Source organism: Danio aesculapii, chromosome 18 (assembly GCF_903798145.1).
Source record: "Danio aesculapii chromosome 18, fDanAes4.1, whole genome shotgun sequence".
NCBI classification, from domain to species: Eukaryota; Metazoa; Chordata; class Actinopteri; order Cypriniformes; family Danionidae; genus Danio; species Danio aesculapii.
Genome location: NC_079452.1, coordinates 30,213,986 through 30,233,663, shown reverse-complemented (window position 1 = coordinate 30,233,663; position 19,678 = coordinate 30,213,986). Strand labels below are relative to the sequence as shown.

Below are 19,678 nucleotides of genomic sequence, written 5' to 3'. Positions count from 1 at the left end.
TCAAAAAAATGAAGCGAACAAGTTCGTCACAGGGTGAGAATGTGGTCAAAATCCGAAAACGTGGTAAAAATCAGAGGAGGGCTTTTCTTTTTCTGTACGGCTTTTGTGAATCGTCGTTGGTTGGGTTTGGGGACGGAGGAGGGCGGGTCAGCCGATTGGCCGGTCGCACGGTCAATCATTCCATCATGAAGACAGGCAGACGGGCGGAAGGTCGTTCGACAGCGGCCTCCAGCGGGTTTACGCGAGAACGGCGCGGGAAAAAGCGCGCACAGCGGCCTCTCGCGACTCGCGAAAAACAAAAACTGCACAAATACGTACCTCCCGGGACGTATTTCGCGGTCTCCAGAAACGTCCCCGGGACTACGTTCTCAGAATGAGCCTGGGTTGGTTTTTTCCTTTTAACTAAATCTAAATTTAGGTACAAACAATGAATAATAAATAAATGACGCTCCGAGCACACCGGCATCAGACAATACTATTCAGAGCATGTTGCTCTTTTATACACCTCTTGATCACATGATCTCCCATTATCTCACAACAAAAGAAAAATAACCATGAATAAATTGAACAACTTACATATTCATAAAGAAAATACAGAAAAACAACACAACAAATCCTATATACTAAACCAGGGGTGCTCAATCTCAGTCCTGGAGGTCCGGTGTCCTGCAGATTTTAGCTACAACCCCAATTAGACATGCCTTGGCTAGCTAATAAAGCTCTTACTAGGGCTGTTTCTCAATATGCGTTCTTCAGCGATCTTGTGTCCTCGTGTTCTCTTGTCCTCGTCTTCTCAAAGTTCAGGAGGAACGCAAGAACGGAGGACGTGTGAAAGTTCCTGGGTGTGTTCTTGATATCGAGGATGCAACGATGCAGACTTGAGCACCGAACTCGCTCTAGAAATCCCAGAAGTCATTGCAACTGAATAAAGGAGGTGGAAAGCGCAGCATTTAATAGAGATCTATTATTAAAGTTAAGAGAGATAACTTATTTATCTCAGGAGTTTCCCTGAATGAGACGGTGAAAGTAAACACACCATTAAAATCTTATTAGAGGCATAAACACATTAAGGGTGTTGATTTGCTGACATTCGCATTAAAAAGGTTTTTGTATTTGTTTTATATATATTGAAAAGCGGAAAAAAACAACAAATTGTTGTATGAATGCTGTAATGTTTCAATATTTTGCATTAAAAATGCGTGAGGTCATGTGACCATCAGGAAGAACGCAGCATCTTATTTCTCACAGGACGCGTTCTCTGTTCTCGCGGTCTCCCGAGTTCGTTCTTCCGAGGGTGACCTGGCAAGACCGGTCTTCACAAGACACACAAGTCCGTTCTCTGGCATTCTTGGAATTGAGAAACAGCATAGGTTTTTCTAGAAACATCCTGCAGGTGTGTTGAGGTAAGTTGTAGTTAAAATCTGCAGGACACTGGACCTCCAGGACTGAGATTGAGAACCCCTGTACTAAACCCTAATAAAGAAAATAAAATAACATAAAAATGATATATATAATAACAAAATATTGGCAAAAGCTTTACCCAACACATCTAATTAAAGATAAAAGGAATGGAGGAATATCAAACTCCTCATTTATCCTCTTGGAGACAACTTATCTAAAGTAAAAATCCAAAAAGGCTTCACGTTTTAACAAACAATTTATCTAGATCTCCCCCTCGACGTGCACACTTAACGACTTCAATCCCTATGTACTGTAGAGTGGAGAAAGAATGCCTCATAATTAAGAAATGCTGCACAATTGGACTTCTTGGATTATGATGTCTAATAGCACATTGAGTTTTTAAGGGTCTACTCGTTTTACCAACATAGGTCATAATAAATAAATTACCAATGGATCACACTTTAAAATATGTTTGAGGCCAGTATGATTTTCTTTAAAAAAATGTTTTGATTAATGTTATTATGCTTACCAAACATACATTTACTGAAAAAAAATCCAATATTCAGGAATATAATTACATTTTTAAATAACTGTTGTCTATTTGAATAGATTTTACTTTGCAATTTATTTCTGTGACGAAAAAGCTGAATTTAGCTCAGCAATGACCCTTTATGATTTTTCGCTTATAGTCACACGAGCCTCTGGAAATCATTCTAAAGCCTCGTTTGCACTACAAGTGACCGTTCATTTCAATGGAGTGTGCGACTTCCTTCAACCTCCGTCTACGTGAGCAACAGCAACCATTGGCAACCAGGTGGCCGTGTCGAGCGATGCCACCAAGATAGCTATTCTTCAACTTTATGCAAATAAAGAGCAATTTTCTTGAGAGACAGCCAATAGTAGCACTAGTGGAGCTCACGGGATCCTCTCTCAGCTTCTGCAGAGGCCAGTTGTATTCTCTGTGCTCTGTATTAATCTCTTAATAACACTAAAATTATTCAAATAACATATTATTATTATTATTATTATTATTATTATTATTATTATTATTATTATTATTATTAATAATAATATGATGATGATGATTATTATTATTATTATTATTATTATATTATTATTATTATTATTATTATTATTATTATTATTATCATCATCAGTGTTGTTGTTTTATTGTTTTTATAGTAATAATATTAATAATAAAAAAATAATAACAGCAGCAACAACAACACTAAACATATTATTATTATTATTATTGTTATTATTATTTTTATTATTATTAATATTATTATTATTAATATTATTATTATTATTATTATTATTATTATTATTATTATTATTATTATTATTATTATTATTATTATCAACATTATGCAACTTGTATATTATCCTATAATGCTGAAAACTATTCAGACATTTATTTTCTAAAATTACTTGATGAAAAGTAAGCTGCTTTATTTTATATATAAATATTTATTAACAAAGAATCAGTCCCTTATGGATAACTAAATGCATCTTAATAATAATAATAATAATAATATTAATATAATAATAATAATAATAATAATAATAATAATAATAATAATAATAATAATAATAATAATAATACATGTGTTATTATTATTATTATTTATTTTATTATCATTATTATTATAAAGAGACTTAGCCGAAAAGAAAATGAATGAATAAATATTATTATTATTAGCAATATCATGAACATTGTATATTATATATTAATAAATAATGTTGACAATTACTTAGATAATTATTTTCCACATTTATTTCAGGAATAAAATGCTCCTTATTATTATCGTAATAATAATAATAATAATAATAATAATAATAATAATAATAATAATAATAATAATAATAATAATAATTTCCCTAAAATTTGCAATCAAATTGTATAGATGCACACGCACATATACATATTTCAGAGATTTAAAGTAAAACTAATATTAACTAATAAAAGCCTTCCATAAACTTCCATAATAATTTGAATCATTTTAATCTCTTCATATTTTTCCAATTTTACCTTATTATACTTTGAGTGCCAAGAAAACTTTTAAAATATATATTTTGTGAAATCCTGACAATGTCGACTTCTCCATTTTTTCTGTCTCATTAACATACTTGAATATTATCAAGAACATTTGAGCGCATTAACAAAAAAAAGTCTAAGATGACAAAAATCTGAAGGTGGGACTCGATTTCCCAAGTCAAAACCCATGTTGGGAAGATCAAAGTTCAACTGATCTGCAAGTCAAATGTCGGCTTTCATTAAATTAAGAGATGAAAAACAACAGCCAGTTTTTATTCCCTGTAACTTGTTAAATCACCTTACAACTTTTCTTTCTTTTTTTTTTCCTACTACGCAGTCCAGTAATTATCATAATCTTTCATGCATATGGATTTTGCGGCTGATTGAAGTGTTACATCTCATGCGCTCTCCAAAGATTTGCATAACCCCGACGCACAAGCATGTCTCTTGACGTATACGCATCAAACTTTCCCAAAAACGGAAGCTCTTTGAACATGAAGAGTGTGTTTCAGTCACATTCTTGATAAAACGCACGAAGCCACATTAGACAGCTCAAACAATTCATCACCCATTTTCACATGGCCGCGATCTATATTCAGTTCTAATTTCTTCATAATGAGGTCGACGATCTCATTAGAAAGAGAGAAAAGGAGGCGATGGAAATGAAAAGAGTGAGAGAAAGTCACATCTTCAACGCATCTGTCCCATAGGAGGTCATTCATACAGGCCCGCAGGAAGACACGCAGCTCAATGTGTGAGTGTGTGTGTGTTTAACAAATGTCGACACCAGGATAGCAAAACATGACATTTCTGACATTGTATAGACAACCCAGAAGTCTCTAATAAAAAAAACAACAACAACTAATGATTTAAAATACTATGGGCTCTATTTTAACGGCCTAGGCGCAAAGTCTAAAGCACATTGCGCAAAAGCATTAAAGGGCACCTATGGTAAAAAATCTACTTTTCAAGCTGTTTGGACAGCCATATGTGCATGTATGGTGTATAGGTCATATTGGGGTGATATAAGCACACCCAGTGCTTTTATTTCAATTTAACAACATAAAAAACGGTGGACCAATTGCAGCGGTTTTCAAACCGACCGCAACTTTACGTAGGAGAGCGGTCCCCCCGCCCACCAATATTGATTGACAGGCGCGTCATCATATCCTCAGTTTGTTGATTCACGTCCGCCATTTTCAGCGTGAGTCGAAGCATTATCACTAAAGGAACACCCTTGCTCTATTTTTCGATGCAGGGCTCATTGGCCTCAACACAAGATCAATATTCTCCACATTATCGCTCTAATCTGAATTATTGGTTGTATCTTTAGGTAGGTTTGCAAACATGTGTACTTCTCATCGAGTCTACCTTATACTTCAGCCGTTTGCATTTCTCGCCATCCCAGAAGCTCCCTGTGATCTTAACTAGCATGCGTTTTAGAATTCTAAACATAGGTTTCTATCAGGGTACACTCAAGTCGACGACTGGGCGCCGCGGACCGCTGCAGAAACCTATGTTTAGTATTCAAAAATGCGTGGCGCGATGATTCGGGACACTTCATGTTTCTGCCGTGCCACAGAGAGTGTCTGGTGTGCCGTGTCGCAGCTTCGAGAGGCGCATCCGGTGCCTCAGTCAAAGTTAATTCAGTGTGCGTGGTTATTAGTTTCTGTGTACAAGCCATGTCATGGCCCCGCCCCCTTGTTACGTTAGGCGGGAAGCCAAAACTAGTCTACATGTGAAGCAACACACCCCTAAATCAGCGAACTGTGGACACGCCCCCAACATGACACTTTTTAACACATTATAATAAAAAAATCTGAATTGTGTTTTAAACTGAACCTAAACTGGCACACTCAGAAGAACCATAATATTAATATTAAATCATAAAAAAGAGGTAAACTATGTGCCCTTTAAGGGCGTGCTATTTTAAGGATAGAAAATTATGCTCTGTGCCCCGGCGCATGGTCTACCATGGTTGTGCTTACTCTCTTAATGAGTTATGGGTGTGTTTTGAGCATAATGTGTATTAAACCAATCAGAGTCTCATCTCACATTTCCTTTAATAATATTAATAATTCCTTACATTTATATAGCGCATTTCTATGGAATAAAATCCCTGTCATAAATATTTTGTGCGTAAATAAAACTCACGCATCTGTATTTATAAAATCGTAAAGGAAAATGGAACGTACTCGTAATTTTACGAGGATACAATTCCAAAATCTGTGCTTAGAACAGACACAGATACTACATTTTCTTTGTCTGTTTGTATATGACTGATAAATTTACGATGGGTGTACTTTACAAACACGAAATACAGTTTCACCACGGACACGACAACCCTGATTACGAGTACGAATCAAACAGCGACACTCCACTGTCAAAATTACGTCACCGCTGTCACAGGCATTAATAAACAAGCGAGAGTCATCGGTCACAACGGTGAGCTTGCTGGGCACTCGAGCTCCCACACACCATTTCAGCTAAGATTTTTGTTATTCCCTCTTTGAGAAATGTCCATCATGAGCTGTAATAATCGATGACTCTCGCTTGCTTTACAGAACACTGTAAATGCAGGGTTCCACACAATTCCTTCATGTTGTCAGTTAAGTAAAAACCTGTAAGAATAGCGCTGTTTCTAGTTATTTTAAATATGTAGTTCAAACAAGCAGTGATTTCATTTTATGAGTAAACTGTGTGGAATCCTGCATTTTTTACAGTATATTGTATTATAAAACAATAGAAAACAATAGAGCAATATATTTAAACATCTGTTAATTATAACAATTTTCCATTTACTTATGCTTTAGAGCTGCATTATGGGACCTGATCTCTGCATTTACTACTTTAGATGTTAAACAGTTGAACAAAGTGTTTTTATTGATATTTTTATTACCTTAAACAATATATTGTGTGGGTTGGTCCTGAACATTACAGTTAGTTAATTAGTAACCCAGTACTGTAAAACCCCCACTCATACACCACGGCCAATTTAGCTCATCCATTTCATCTATAGTGCATGTGCTAACTATGGGGGAACTATGGGGGAAACCGGGAGAACTATGGGAGAACTATGGGGGAAACCGGAGGCACCTGAAGGAAACCTAGGCCAACACGGGAAGAACATGCAAACTCCACACAGAAATGCCAACTGGGACCTGCTGAGCCCCCGTGCCGCCTCTGTAATATTTATTATATAGTGTATTGTTTCAAACTACTAAACATGTCAATCTAATTTACTGCAGAGTGAAATTTTAACATCAAAAGTCATCAAGGCCCAACAATTCGAAGCTGTAAATAAATGGAAAACACCCTAAAATGGACCAAACTGTTAAATTACTGATTGTTTTATTTTCATATTTCTTTACAGTGAAGTGGCAAATGCCCATAAAACAGTTGTGTGTGTGTGTGTGTGTATGTGTGGACCTATTCTTTATTCTTCAAGTCTTCAAGTATGGCAATAACAGCTAATTTTGACCTTGTGTGGCCATTTTTTGGGTCCCCATGAGGAACACAATTCATAAATCATCAAGAATGAAGAATTATAAACATTTTAAACTTCTGTGAGGCTTGGTTTAGGATTGAGGGAAAAGGAAAGAATACAGTATACAGTCGGTACAATATAAAAAGGATTAGGATTAGGATAAAAATAACTTTGTCCATGGGAATTCCTAATAAAACTTGAAAACCCAGCATGTGTGTATGCGTCTGTATGCGTGTATGTATGTGTCTGTGTGTGTGTGTGTGTGAGTGTGTGTGAGTGTGTGTGAGTGTGTGTGTGTGTGTGTGTGTGTGTGTGTGTGTGTGTGTGTGTGTGTTCACTCACAGGATCCAGCACAGGTGTGATAAGGAGATGTGCTCCCCACATGAACTGCTTGTGTATGTCCCATGTTCGATTGTCAGAATAGAACCTGCAGAACAGCAACCAATTCTTTTTAAGCACATAGTGTTGTTCAATTATAAATACAGCATTCTAAACTCGCTGGAAAATAAAAATAGACAGAATTATTGGACTAAATACATTATTTAAACCTTTTTAGGGAAAAGAAAAAAATGTTTAAAGTCTTTTGATGCACACCAAATGTTCTCACCAAATAGATTACAACCAAAGCAAAAACAAAAGCGCAAATGGAGGCAAATTTACAATAAATTTGCCTTCATCACATTTTCTGTGCAAGTTTCAAAAAAATAGCACCTGGTGTGAACCAAGCATTACTATAAGCCCACAATTTGAATAACACTGCATCAAGGCATTATTAACCAGCAATTCATTATGATTTTTACACATATAATACAGTGGTTTCCTGAACGCCACAGCAGAATAATAAATTAGACAACAGATTATTCCAAATTGTAATGTGTTTTTCAAGTCAATCAGATATTACATTATTTAAAATGAATCAAATTATCAATCAAACTGCATTACGTATTTTGTACATTTATTATTATGATTCTCTTTTATATTCAGTGCTCAGCATATATCAGTACACCCCTCACAAATCTATTTTTAAACAAATATTTTCTATTAGATGCTATACAACAGTGGTTCCCAGCCTTTTTATCATTGCGGTCAAAGCTTTACAATTTTACCACCGGGGTGGTGGTGGGGTTCGTAGGTTGCTAGGAAACCATCAACCGTTTTCTCAGAGGATGACAAGTTGACAAAACTTTGCTGTCACTCTGAGAATGGAGAAAATTACAAAGCACTGCAGTGTTTGGGTGTTTGTGTTTGTCTGAGATTATTAGTCTACCAAAATGTGTATATTCCATACAATGTATGAAGCTGAACAGTCAGTTCTTGTCACATGACTCGTTGTGCGCTCACAGCAATCATTTACTGGGTGTGTCTGGAAGGCTTGAGCGCGTCATGCCACTTGCGCACTCAAGCCCCACACCTCCATTGGAAATAATGAATTTGGATGAACTCTAGAAAAGATGCGATATGTGAACGTCATTTGCAATTTCCAGCAGTTGATCTTCTTGTACAGACTTGCTGGATTCACCTGATTTCTTTGACAAATGGGTTGCATTTCTATTCCTTGGCAGTTTGCAGGTTCTTCACTGGGCCTTTCGCCAATATAACAGAAATAATTAATGATTTCTTGTGTGGCCCGGTACCAATTGATCCACGGACCGCTACCGGTGGTTGAGGACCACTGCTATCCAAGATTATATTTGTGCATATAAATTAGTTTAATCAGTATTAAAGCCAAATCTGAAGCTAATCTATCAAAAATAACATACAGTTTCATTCCAAAATTCGTAGCCAATATTTATTATCCTTCTATTTCTAAATATGTGAGTAAAATATTCATTCATTTTCCTTCGGCTTAGTCCCTTATATACATTGCTGTGTTCACACCAGACGCGAAACAATCGTCACGTTTGAGTAATTTACATGTTAAGTCAATGCCAAGATGCGAATACATGCCGAGGTGCGAATGATGCAATATGCGCGAATGAAGTGGCGCGAGTTGAGCATTTTGCACAATTGACAAACTTAATAGGCATATTGCGCGTTTCCCGTAAATTGCTCAAGTTGGAAAATCTGAACTTCACAGGACATTCGCACCGCGTTAACCAACCAGGAGTTATCTCTTGTAGGTTGTAGGGCCGTGATTATAACATAGCGTCTGTTGTTGGTTGCCCCGGGGGAAAAATCCTCCTGCCGACATCGACAACTATACCTGCCAACACCCCCATTTTTCCCGGGGGTCTCCCGTATTTCAGACCCATCTCCCGCCACCCTCCCATTTTGTTATTTCTCCCGGAAAACCCCTGTAATTTCACAATACAGTTACTTAGCTATTCAGACAACTACCCTCCCCCCACCCCTTTATGAACTTACAGAGCTGGGTGCACCTCTGAATGGATCTAGTGGACTCAGACATGGCTCCAAATAACTCAACGCTGTTTATCAGCCTTCCTAAAGCACATGAACAGAGCTATTCTCTCAATAAAAATCAATGTTAGCCATTTAGCAACAAAGCTACAGCCCCGCCCATGACGCAAATCCCAGCGTTTTGCTCAGTGAATTTGACGCGCAAATGAAGCGAGTAAACTCAAAATGTTCACGTGTCTATTTACTCGCAAATACCGTGATTTATCCGCGCGTACTGCGTCTGGTGTGAACACAGCTTAAGGGGACCCAGTACTGGGAAACACCCATACACACTCATTCACAAACACACACTCATACACTATGACCAATTTTTGTTTACCCAATTCACCTATACCGCATGTCTTTGGACTGTGAGGGAAACTGGAGCACCTAGAGAACACCCACGTCAACACGGTGAGAACATGCACACTCCACACAGAAATGCCAATTGACTCAGCCAGGACTCAAACCAGCAACCTTCTTGTTGTAAGCCGACAGTGTTAGCCATTGAGCCACCGTGGCACCGACTAAAATATTATTTGAATAAATATATTTGTTTAATAAATCTGTTTCGTTCAAGTTCACCAACATATATGAGCTATATTCACTGAGAAACAGCTAATATATTAATTTTCTAACTGGGGTGTACTCATTTATGCCGAGCACTGTATGTTAGAGATAAAGAAATGCAGCAAATTTCAAAATGGTGTCTGAAACTACTGATTGCACATGCTTATGAACTCACTCATGCATCAGGGGACGCACTACAGTCTCTCCGTTAACATGAGCCTTGTAGAAGAGCGTGTAGAGATATGGCAGCAGCGTGTAGCGGATGTTCAGGTAATGCCTGGAGGTGTTCACCAGCAGAGAGTCCAAGCCGTACGACGCAGGATCCTGGTCCTGTTAGAAACACACAGAAAACCAGTCAAGAGGAGCAAAGCCGAAGAGCAAAGAGAGAAATGGATTTTACTGTGTGGATACTGATAATATGTTCATCATGGTCGGAGAGCCATCGGTCCTGGAGACAGCCGTGGGATGATTACTCTCCGACTAAAAGGTCAAATCTTATTCATCTAATTTCACCAAGAATATCATTTTCCATTCATCCTCATTTGCCCTCTCAAACTCTCGCTCCGGAGGTCTGATTGCTTCTCTCACGCCAATCTCACAATAATGATTAGAGAAATAAATCTTCTACAAATAGCATTTAAAGAGAAAGGACACGTTTGTGATTCAGAGCGTCATCTTTGGGACAGAAGCACGTACAGTGGAAGTCAGAATTATTAGCTCTCCTGTTAATTATTTTCACAATAAAACTTTCCAAATTATGCTTAACAGAGCAAGGATTTTTTTCACAGTATTTACTATAATAATTTTGTTTCTCCTGGAGAAAGTCCCTATTTGTTTTATTTAGGCTAGAATGAAAGCAGTTTTCATTTTATTTAAAACCATTTTAAGGCCAATATTATTAGCCCCCTTAAGCAATCTTTTTTTTTTTAATTGTCTGCAGAACAAAGCATCGTTATACGATTTTCCCTTTCACACATACAGACTTTTCGGTAACACTTTATAATAACTACACACTATGAATCATTTACTAAGCATTAGCATCTAGTGAATTTATTATCTGTTAAGCATTAACTCTACATTAATAAGCGTTAATAAGCAGTTTATAACTGCAGCTATAAATGCTCTATTCTTGACTTATAACCACATTTATAATGTCCTTAATAGCTGTACTTTCATACTTTGTTTATGATTCATTTTTTCATTACTAAATGAAGCATTTCATTATTTACAAACCAGTTATTTAAGCATAGTTGGTTGTTTTTTAAGATCATTCAGAATGAGTTAGTAAATGATTAATAAACTATTCAAATTAACATTATAATGCTTATTATTCAGGCATATACTAATAGTTAATTTGAATGTTAAAAAACGCTTTAATAACTCAACTTCCTCCAGTTTTGTGACCTAATCTAAAGTGAGGACTATTTATGCTTTAGAAATCCCCTATAAATGACAATTAAAGGCTCGGTTATATTCTAAACAGGAAAAAAACTTTATTAATTTCTATTCATTTGAAGAAACACAATTAAAACTGCATCAAATGAAAAACAAATCTTTGCAACCTTATCTAAAATAAAATTACTTTACAGTTTAAACATTGCATCCTATTATAATGTTAATTTATTATATTGTTGTTGTTTTATCCAATTTATGTTATATTTTGACACTCCTGTTATTCAGCAACATTGTAAATAAGATTGCATAGATTATTGTTCATTTGATACTGAGCCTTTAATTGTCATTTATAAGGGATTTATAAAGCATAAATAGTCCTCACTTTAGATTAGGTCACAAAACAGCATGAAGTTGAGTTAATAAAGCATTTATTAACATACATAGTAACCATTACTATATGCCTGAATAATAAGATATATAAACATTAATTTCAATAGTTTATTAATCATTTACTAACTCATTCTGAATTATCTTAAAAACCTCCAACTACTCTTAAATACAACTGTTTGTAAATAATGCAATACTTAGTTTAGTAATGAAAAATAAATCATTAACAAATTATGAAAGTACAGCTATTAAGCACATTATAAATCTGGTTATAAGTCAAGAATAGAGCATTTGTAGCTACAGTTATAAACTGTATACTAACGCTTATTAATGTAGAGTTAATGCTTAACAAATAATGAATTCACTATTGCTAATGCTTAATAAATGATTTATAGTGTGTAGTTATTATAAAGTGTTACCGACTTTTCCAGAAAATTACCGGCAATTTTCCGGAAAGGGATCATGTGTGAAGGGACCTTTTTTTTTTTAAATGTGTCTTTTGAATCATGAGTTAACAGGCTTTTTTTTAATATGTCGGAAAATTCGTTCCGGCAATTTTCCAAGAAGAGAGGTTGTAAAATTACTGGTAATTTGCCAGAATGCTGCTCGGTGTGAACGCAGAAGGAAAATTGCCAGAAAGATGGTGTTCACATTTAGAACGCGCTTACGTGAGACTTCTACTCCAGTCAATCAGAACATTCAGACGCATTCATATCTGCAATGTTTATGAAACTTTGAAACTTTTTCCGGACACATTTAGCTGCTAGATCTTAGTCAGATAATGTTTCTATGTTTCTTCTTAATCCCAAGTGTGTCAAAAATGATTGATAAAATGCTTATGATAAGCCTAAATTTGTTAACCTTCAATCTGCTTGACGCGTGTGCACGTGAAGAAGTGCTCCGGTGAGGGCCAGCACACATATATTATTTACATCTCGACATGTGAAAGTGTTCCTCCATATGTTTATATCAAAGTTGTTCACAAAACTTATCCATCCACAGAATTTGTAATGCAGTCAAATGTGTAAACATTTAGCTGTGCTTCGCGCTTCTGCCTATGGATGTCTCTGGGATAAAGAAGCTGCATGAATGCTAAAGCTTTAAATAAAAGTGAAACCATCATGAAAGGCCTGACCCTTCTATTTAGTGCTCATTTCTGGTTAATGATGTCAGAATTTACCGATATTTTGCAATGGATGTGTGAATGGCCTTTTCTGAAAAAATGCTGGAACTTCCTTGCCTGTGTGAGCAACGCTTTTTTGAATTTACCGGTAAAGTCATTCCCGACATTTCATAGATATTCACCAGTATCACTGTGTGATAGGGCGAATGACTTGCATAGTTACCCTAACTTGCCTAATTAACCTAGTTAAGCCTTTAAATGTCACTTTAAGCTGAATACTAGTACCTTGAAAATATCTAATCAAATATTATTTACTGTCATCATGGCAAAGGTAAAATAAATCAGTTATTAGAGATGAGTTATTAAAATTATTATCTTTAGAAATGTGTTAAAAAATATCTTCTTTCCGTAAAACAGAAATTAGGGAAAAAATATACAGGGGTGCTAATAATTCAGCAGGGCTAATAATTCTGACTTCAACCGTATACAGTAGCACAGACGTTGGAAGATGTTTTTGTATTTTGAGGCTGAATGTTTGTGGGTATTTGAAGAGCCGGACGTACTTTGTATCCTTGTGCGTTGTGGTTTCGGCTGAAGGGGTAAAATGCACCAACTTGCATCCAACGGCTGCAAAGCTCCTCTGTCGAGTTATCAAAGAAACCACAGATATCTGCACCGATCTGTAGGACAACAGCAAGAGATTCAGCATCAGGGAAAACCACAGCGGAAAGTTCTTATTATTTCGACATTTTCTTCAAAACAGGAAAGTAATTAAAGAGAGAGTGCACCCAAAATTGAGAATTATGCCACATTCTTTTTATGAATCTTAAAATTTAGTTGAACACAAAAGAAGATATTTTGAAGAATGCAGAAAACTGGTTGGGGAGAGCAGAGGTGAAAGTAAGGTGGGACAAGCAATTTTATCTAAGCCTTTTTTTTGGATTTGCTTTCCAGGCTATAACAGCATATTCAGCCATCCTTGATGGAGCTGCCAAATATCAGCTGATTTCAGTGATTTCCAAATTTCAGTTTTTAAGTGCAGAAAGTAAATTATTGTAGGGGTTAATTTCATTTCATCTTCATCTGCTTTTCTGGGGCCTGGTCGCGGGGGCAGCAGTCTCAGGAGAAAACCCCAGACTTCCCTCTCCCCAGACACTTCCTACAGCTCCTCCGGGGGGATCGAGAGGTGTTCCCAAGCCAGCCGAGAGACATAGTCCCTCCAGCATGTCCTGGGTCTTCCCCGAGGCTTTCTCTTGGTGAGACATGCCTGGAACACCTCTCTAGGTAGGTGTCAAGGAGGCATCCGAAACAGATGCCCGAGCCACCTCAGCTGACTTCTCTCGATGTGGAGGAGCAGGGGCTCTACTCCGAGCTCCTCCCAGGTGACAGAGCTCCTCACCCTATCTATAAGGGTGCACCACTAGGGTTTCCCGCACTCAGGTTCGTATCCTGCCAATTATACCACTTCTCCATGAATTGCCACCTTATCATAGTGGGGGGGTTTGAGTGCCTGAGCGATCCTAAGAGCTATGTTGTCAGGGGCTAATGCCCCAGGTTGGGTCTCCCAAGGCAAAAAGGTCTTAGGTGACAGGTCAGACTAAGTGCGGTTCAAAAATCCCTTATGAGCACAACAACAGCAAGGACCGTGACGTCGCCTGGTATGGCGCAGCCCTGGAGCCAGGCCAGGGGTTGGGGCTCGTATATGAGCGCCTGGTGGCCAAGTTTTATCCCACGGAACCCGGCTGGGCTCAGCCCGAAGAAGCGACGTGAGACCATTCGCCTGCAGGCTCCACCACCTGCAGGGGGAGCCGTAAGGGACTGGTGCATTGTGGAACAGGTGGTAGTCAAAGGTTAGGACCATGACAACCTGATCATCAGGCACAGAACTTTGTAGGGGTTATTTTTTCCTTATTAGAAGTTGTTTCTCTTTATCACAGTGATGATCAATCTACAGGTTAAATTTTAAGTGAAATTTAAAATGAAAAAGTTTTTTTTTTTTGCAAAAATAAAGGACAAAATATGTTTGTAGTGAACATTAATTAAGGTCATAGTCAGAAATATTTAAAATAAACCAGATTAAGCCAGTAAATCTTGCAAATATTGTTACTTTTGACCCACCTGTGTGTTTCTTTCGCCTCCGCTGACGGGGTCAAAAGTGCAACTTTTGTTTAAAGTCAAGTTATATTGTAATTGTTCTACACTGATACAAAATAACACCTGATTTGGACAGACCACTCTTTTAAGTTAGTCTTTTAAGTAATATTACTGTAAAAAAATTATCTGTTAAAATTAGGATTTTTTATGAAAAATACTTTTGTCCCCGCTTTCCCCTAGTTTTTTCCAACAATCTTCAAAATATCTCAAAGGTTTGGAGCCACTTGTGAAATGTTGAGTACATTGGGTGAACTAATGAGTGAACTGTTCTTTTAAGTCAAGATCAAATGGAGACCTCCCCCCCCTAATTTTTAATTAAGCTAAAGTGTTACCAAAGATTCTAAAATACCTTAAAGTCCACAAAAGTAAAAAATTTTTTCTTGTAATACTAATATATTAAAACAACTCTAAACATGAATCCTAATAAGCTTAGTGATCAGACAATATTGTGCAACAATGAACGCAGCAATAGCACGAAATGTTTACATCATCCGTCTCATGATGAATTCATTGGATCTGACTGTTGAGTCTTCCAGTCAATGTTAACTCGATTCAACCTGAACACTGAGTCCAAATGCCCATTCAATTTCTCATTGCATTTCAAGGAAACTCAATCAAAACCAAAGCTTTCTTTTTCCCAAATGCTTTCTGTCTCCTTCAGTGGGAATTGTTATGAAGAAAGATTGCTGTCCACCATCAATAAACCAAAAGAAATTTAAAAAAAGTTTTGTTTGGAGTCAAACAACGTACGCAAGGGATTAAACATTAGTATGCCAGGTATTACTCACTTAATACTATTTTTTATATATTATTAAAGTCAAATTAGACTCAAATTAGAGTCAAATAATATCTTCTCAGAATAGGCTGTGCAAATGTGTCCTAAGAGCATTTTACTAATGTTCCCATAAACATTATTTCAGAATTTTCTGGAAATGTTCAGTTTTGTAAATAGATTGTTTTTCCCCTGGTTATGCAAATGCTAGAGAAAACATCTTATTTCATCAGTGACCAAACATTTCAAAGAAGCATTCCGTTAGTGATGTAAACCTTTAGACAACATAATTAACTTTGAACAAATATGCTATGAACGTTACTGGAACGTTCGCTCATATCTTTGAAAGAAAGTCTCATTCATAGCTATTTTTATGAGGTTATTTTAAGTCCAGATGCCCATTCACCTTCAAAAACTCTCAATGAAGCTCTTGTGTAACCATAAACGTCCATTAACAATGCTGGAAAACTATTTATTTATTTATTTTTTTTTTTCCAAAGAGGTTAAACTTCGCCATGATGGAAACTGGACACCTAATGTCCAATTTGTTAATATAAAAGACCCAAAAAACAAAGAATATCATAGAAACGTTTTGTTAATGTTTCCATTATCTTCTTGGGGAAATAGAAAAATCTGAATGTTTTCTGAAAGTTTATAGTGTCCAGTTTTTAAAAGACTGAACACTTAATGGCTGATTTGTTTAATAAAAAGAGCCATAAAATTATCCAAAGTATATTTTGTTAATGTTTCCATCAGCTTCTGTAATAGTTTTATTTTTTTCTGAATACTCTTTAAAAGTTTAATGTGTTCAGTAAAAAATAAATTAATTAAAGGGCACCTATTTTACCCCTTTTTCAAGATTTAAGAGAAGTCTTTTGTGTCTCCATAATATGTCTGCAAAGTTTCAGATCAAAACACCCATCATATTATTTATTATAGCTTTCAGAATATTGGACTTTTCCGCTCTGAACACAATGTAGCTGTTTTTTGTTGCCTGTGCCTTTAATGCAAATGAGCTAGTTCTCCTGCCCACCGTTACCACGTGCCTTGTCAGAGTGTGTGGCTCAATCTCCGCCTCGGCTGCATCAGATAAACAGCACAGTGACAGACATGAAGGAAGCAGATCTCACGTAACGTTTGTGAGAAATACTACAGTAAGAACTTTCCCAAATGATTATTTGATTTATTTGTTGTGTTGTTAATTTAAAGCATTTCTTCCTGCATTCACCAAATAAAGCACTAATAAAATATTTACGATGCTTTAATTAAGATTAGGGTTTGGAAACACTGCTGTACATCCTGGTCAACTTTAATTCAGACTCAACATCGCATATCCTGAGATGTGACTATTGCACATGTGCACATTGTGATATTGATGCTGAAACAATATATTTTGCAACCCTAATTTCTAGCGTTCATTCATTCATTAATCCATACATTCATAAAACCAAATGTGTGTTCACAGAACGTAGGCTCTTGCGATTGATATTGCTATATCGTCACCTTAGAATTATAAGGTTCTATCTGACATTTTTGTCATAATTGAGTTATTCACATATTCTTATTAAATGACAGCTTATTAACATCGTTTTTAAAAAATATTTTATTTATATTTTATTTATGTTGTTTACATTTTAAGACTTTTTATTTTCAAAAAACAAAAAAAGATTTTATCTACAAAGTCCAACTCTAGCTTGGCTCTATAAGGTTCTTTCTGTGAGCCAATCAGCATTTTGAATGCACGCACAAGGACCAATCAGGATCAGCTTTCTTTTTTATTTAGACAGACTGCTTTATTTGTGTATATATAGTCAGTGAAACATTTTTCAGTGTTTATTAAACTCATTTGCTCATTGTCTGTTCTCTTTTTAAAGTCTTTAAATTGGATTTTAAGCCTTGAAGGGCAAATACTTAATTTAACTCAATGGACATATAACTCAATAAATAAAATTCAATAATTCATATAAAGCATAAAATTCAATAAATATTACCATATTAATTGCATAAAATGAACATCTGCACTAGACAAAATATTAAAGTCTTCTATGCTTAATTTGAATAAGAAAAAATATTCATCCTAAAACATTAAATAAATGTTATAGAAAGCAAAAAGTGAACTTTCTCAAGCATTAACATATTGTTACAAGACCATTTTTTTTAAATTATTGTAGTAATGCTTCAAAGTGATTCTTAAATGAATGATCTGCCAGATAGAATCTTCTAATTCCAAGGTGATGATATGACTCTAGAAATGTGTCATAAAATCAGATTTTAGGAATCAGCTTATCTCCCATGATGCCCGACAAAACCACAACTGCCACAAGTGGGGGCGTATTTTCCGACAGTTGTGTACATACAGTATATCGTGTGCAGTGGAAAGGATTAAAGTCAAAACACTTACGTAAGGGATTCCAGAGAGGTTAAAATCCTTATAATAATAATTATAATATTATTAAGGAACACAAATAATTTCATATGATAATTCTCATTAAACTTAAATTTAAATATAAAATAAATTTCAAAGCGATAGTTTGTAGCTGTCTGCCAGTTGATAATACAAAATAAATATCTTTTTAATTACTTCAGCTGTTTTCAAATGAAAATACGTGAATCATATTTTTGAAGACTCGATGCTTTAATTATCTTTATCACAATACTAATAATTACTTTATCGTTTGTTTTGCTTTCTTTACTGTCATTAAATCATTATTATCATTATAAAACTTAAATGGATGAACAAATTGTAATACATAGGCTAGGGATGCTCAATATATCGTTTCAGCATCAATATCACAATGCGTGCAATCGCAATAGTAACACTGCAGCATCTGCAAAGTGGAGTTGGGATTATCATTGTTGATCAGCAATGAAGAATGTACAGTGTTTCCAAATTATACATGACATTTGAATATTTGATAATGGAGGCAGGACAAAATAGCGATATGCATGAGGTGGTGCTTCTCGCTAAGGCGGATCAAAAAAAAAAAAACAAAAAAAAAAAAACAAATATAAATATATATATATATATATATATATATATATATATATATATATATATATATATATATATATATATATATATATATATATATATATATATATATATATATATGTTGCAATTCAAAGAAATATATGTGCTGTTAATGAAAAGAAATACATCTTATAACTTTTTGATGCATTTTTCCCTCTTAATTTACAAATATCATGATATAATGTGGATGGTTTATTTGAGATATATCGCTGATATCATCATCTATCAATATCGTGGGCAAAATATCAAGATAATATCGTATTGTATAGTATTACTGCAACTGAATATCTGATTAATTATTATACTTTTATTTTTGCTCTTATAATCTTATTTATTTATGCTTGCAATTTCCTTGATTTAGTCCTCTACAAGATTATTCCAATAAATCTAAGTAAATGACTTCATTCCAAATTGAGCTATTCAAGTCATTTGCCGAAATTGTGGTCATATCGCAATATAAATTGCAGAAAAATAAAATAAGTCAATGTCAGATTTTTCCAATATCGGGCAGCCCTAACGTAGGCAACACTGTAAATAAAATCTAATTAAACAAATGTATCTTCACGTGTGCAGTGAAACGGATTAGAGTCAAAGCACTTACGTAAGGGATGCCGAAGAGGTTAAACTCCAGCATGCCAGGTATTGCCCATTTAATGTCATTCCAGTTGGCGCCGTTGTCTCCCAACCAATGCCCAGAATATTTGCCTACACCAGGGAATGAGGAGCGGGTGAAGACCATGGATCGGTTGGTCCCAAACACTTCTTTCGATGCCCTAGAAGCAAAAAAAAAAAAACAATCACAAAATTGCAGTGCTGGCACGACAATAAAAACCACACGAGGGAGGCTTTGGAAAGACACAATGCCAAGTAGGGTGGCCCAGAAAAACGAAGAAATGACAAACACACAAGCAGGAGTTAAGTGG

The 19,678-nt window shown here is 35.6% G+C and overlaps 1 protein-coding gene across 1 annotated transcript in view; it reads right to left on the bottom strand.

Moving 5' to 3' along the window:
- Window positions 1-19,678, bottom strand: part of si (sucrase-isomaltase (alpha-glucosidase)) — a 178,207-nt gene that overhangs the window by 116,169 nt on the left and 42,360 nt on the right. Inside the window, exons 16-19 of the mRNA XM_056478595.1 lie at window positions 19,357-19,528; window positions 13,362-13,478; window positions 10,069-10,223; window positions 7,269-7,353 (exon numbers count right to left, since the gene is read on the bottom strand). Of these exons, the coding sequence (XP_056334570.1) occupies window positions 7,269-7,353; window positions 10,069-10,223; window positions 13,362-13,478; window positions 19,357-19,528 (529 nt within the window). The remainder of the gene's footprint in view (window positions 1-7,268; window positions 7,354-10,068; window positions 10,224-13,361; window positions 13,479-19,356; window positions 19,529-19,678) is intronic.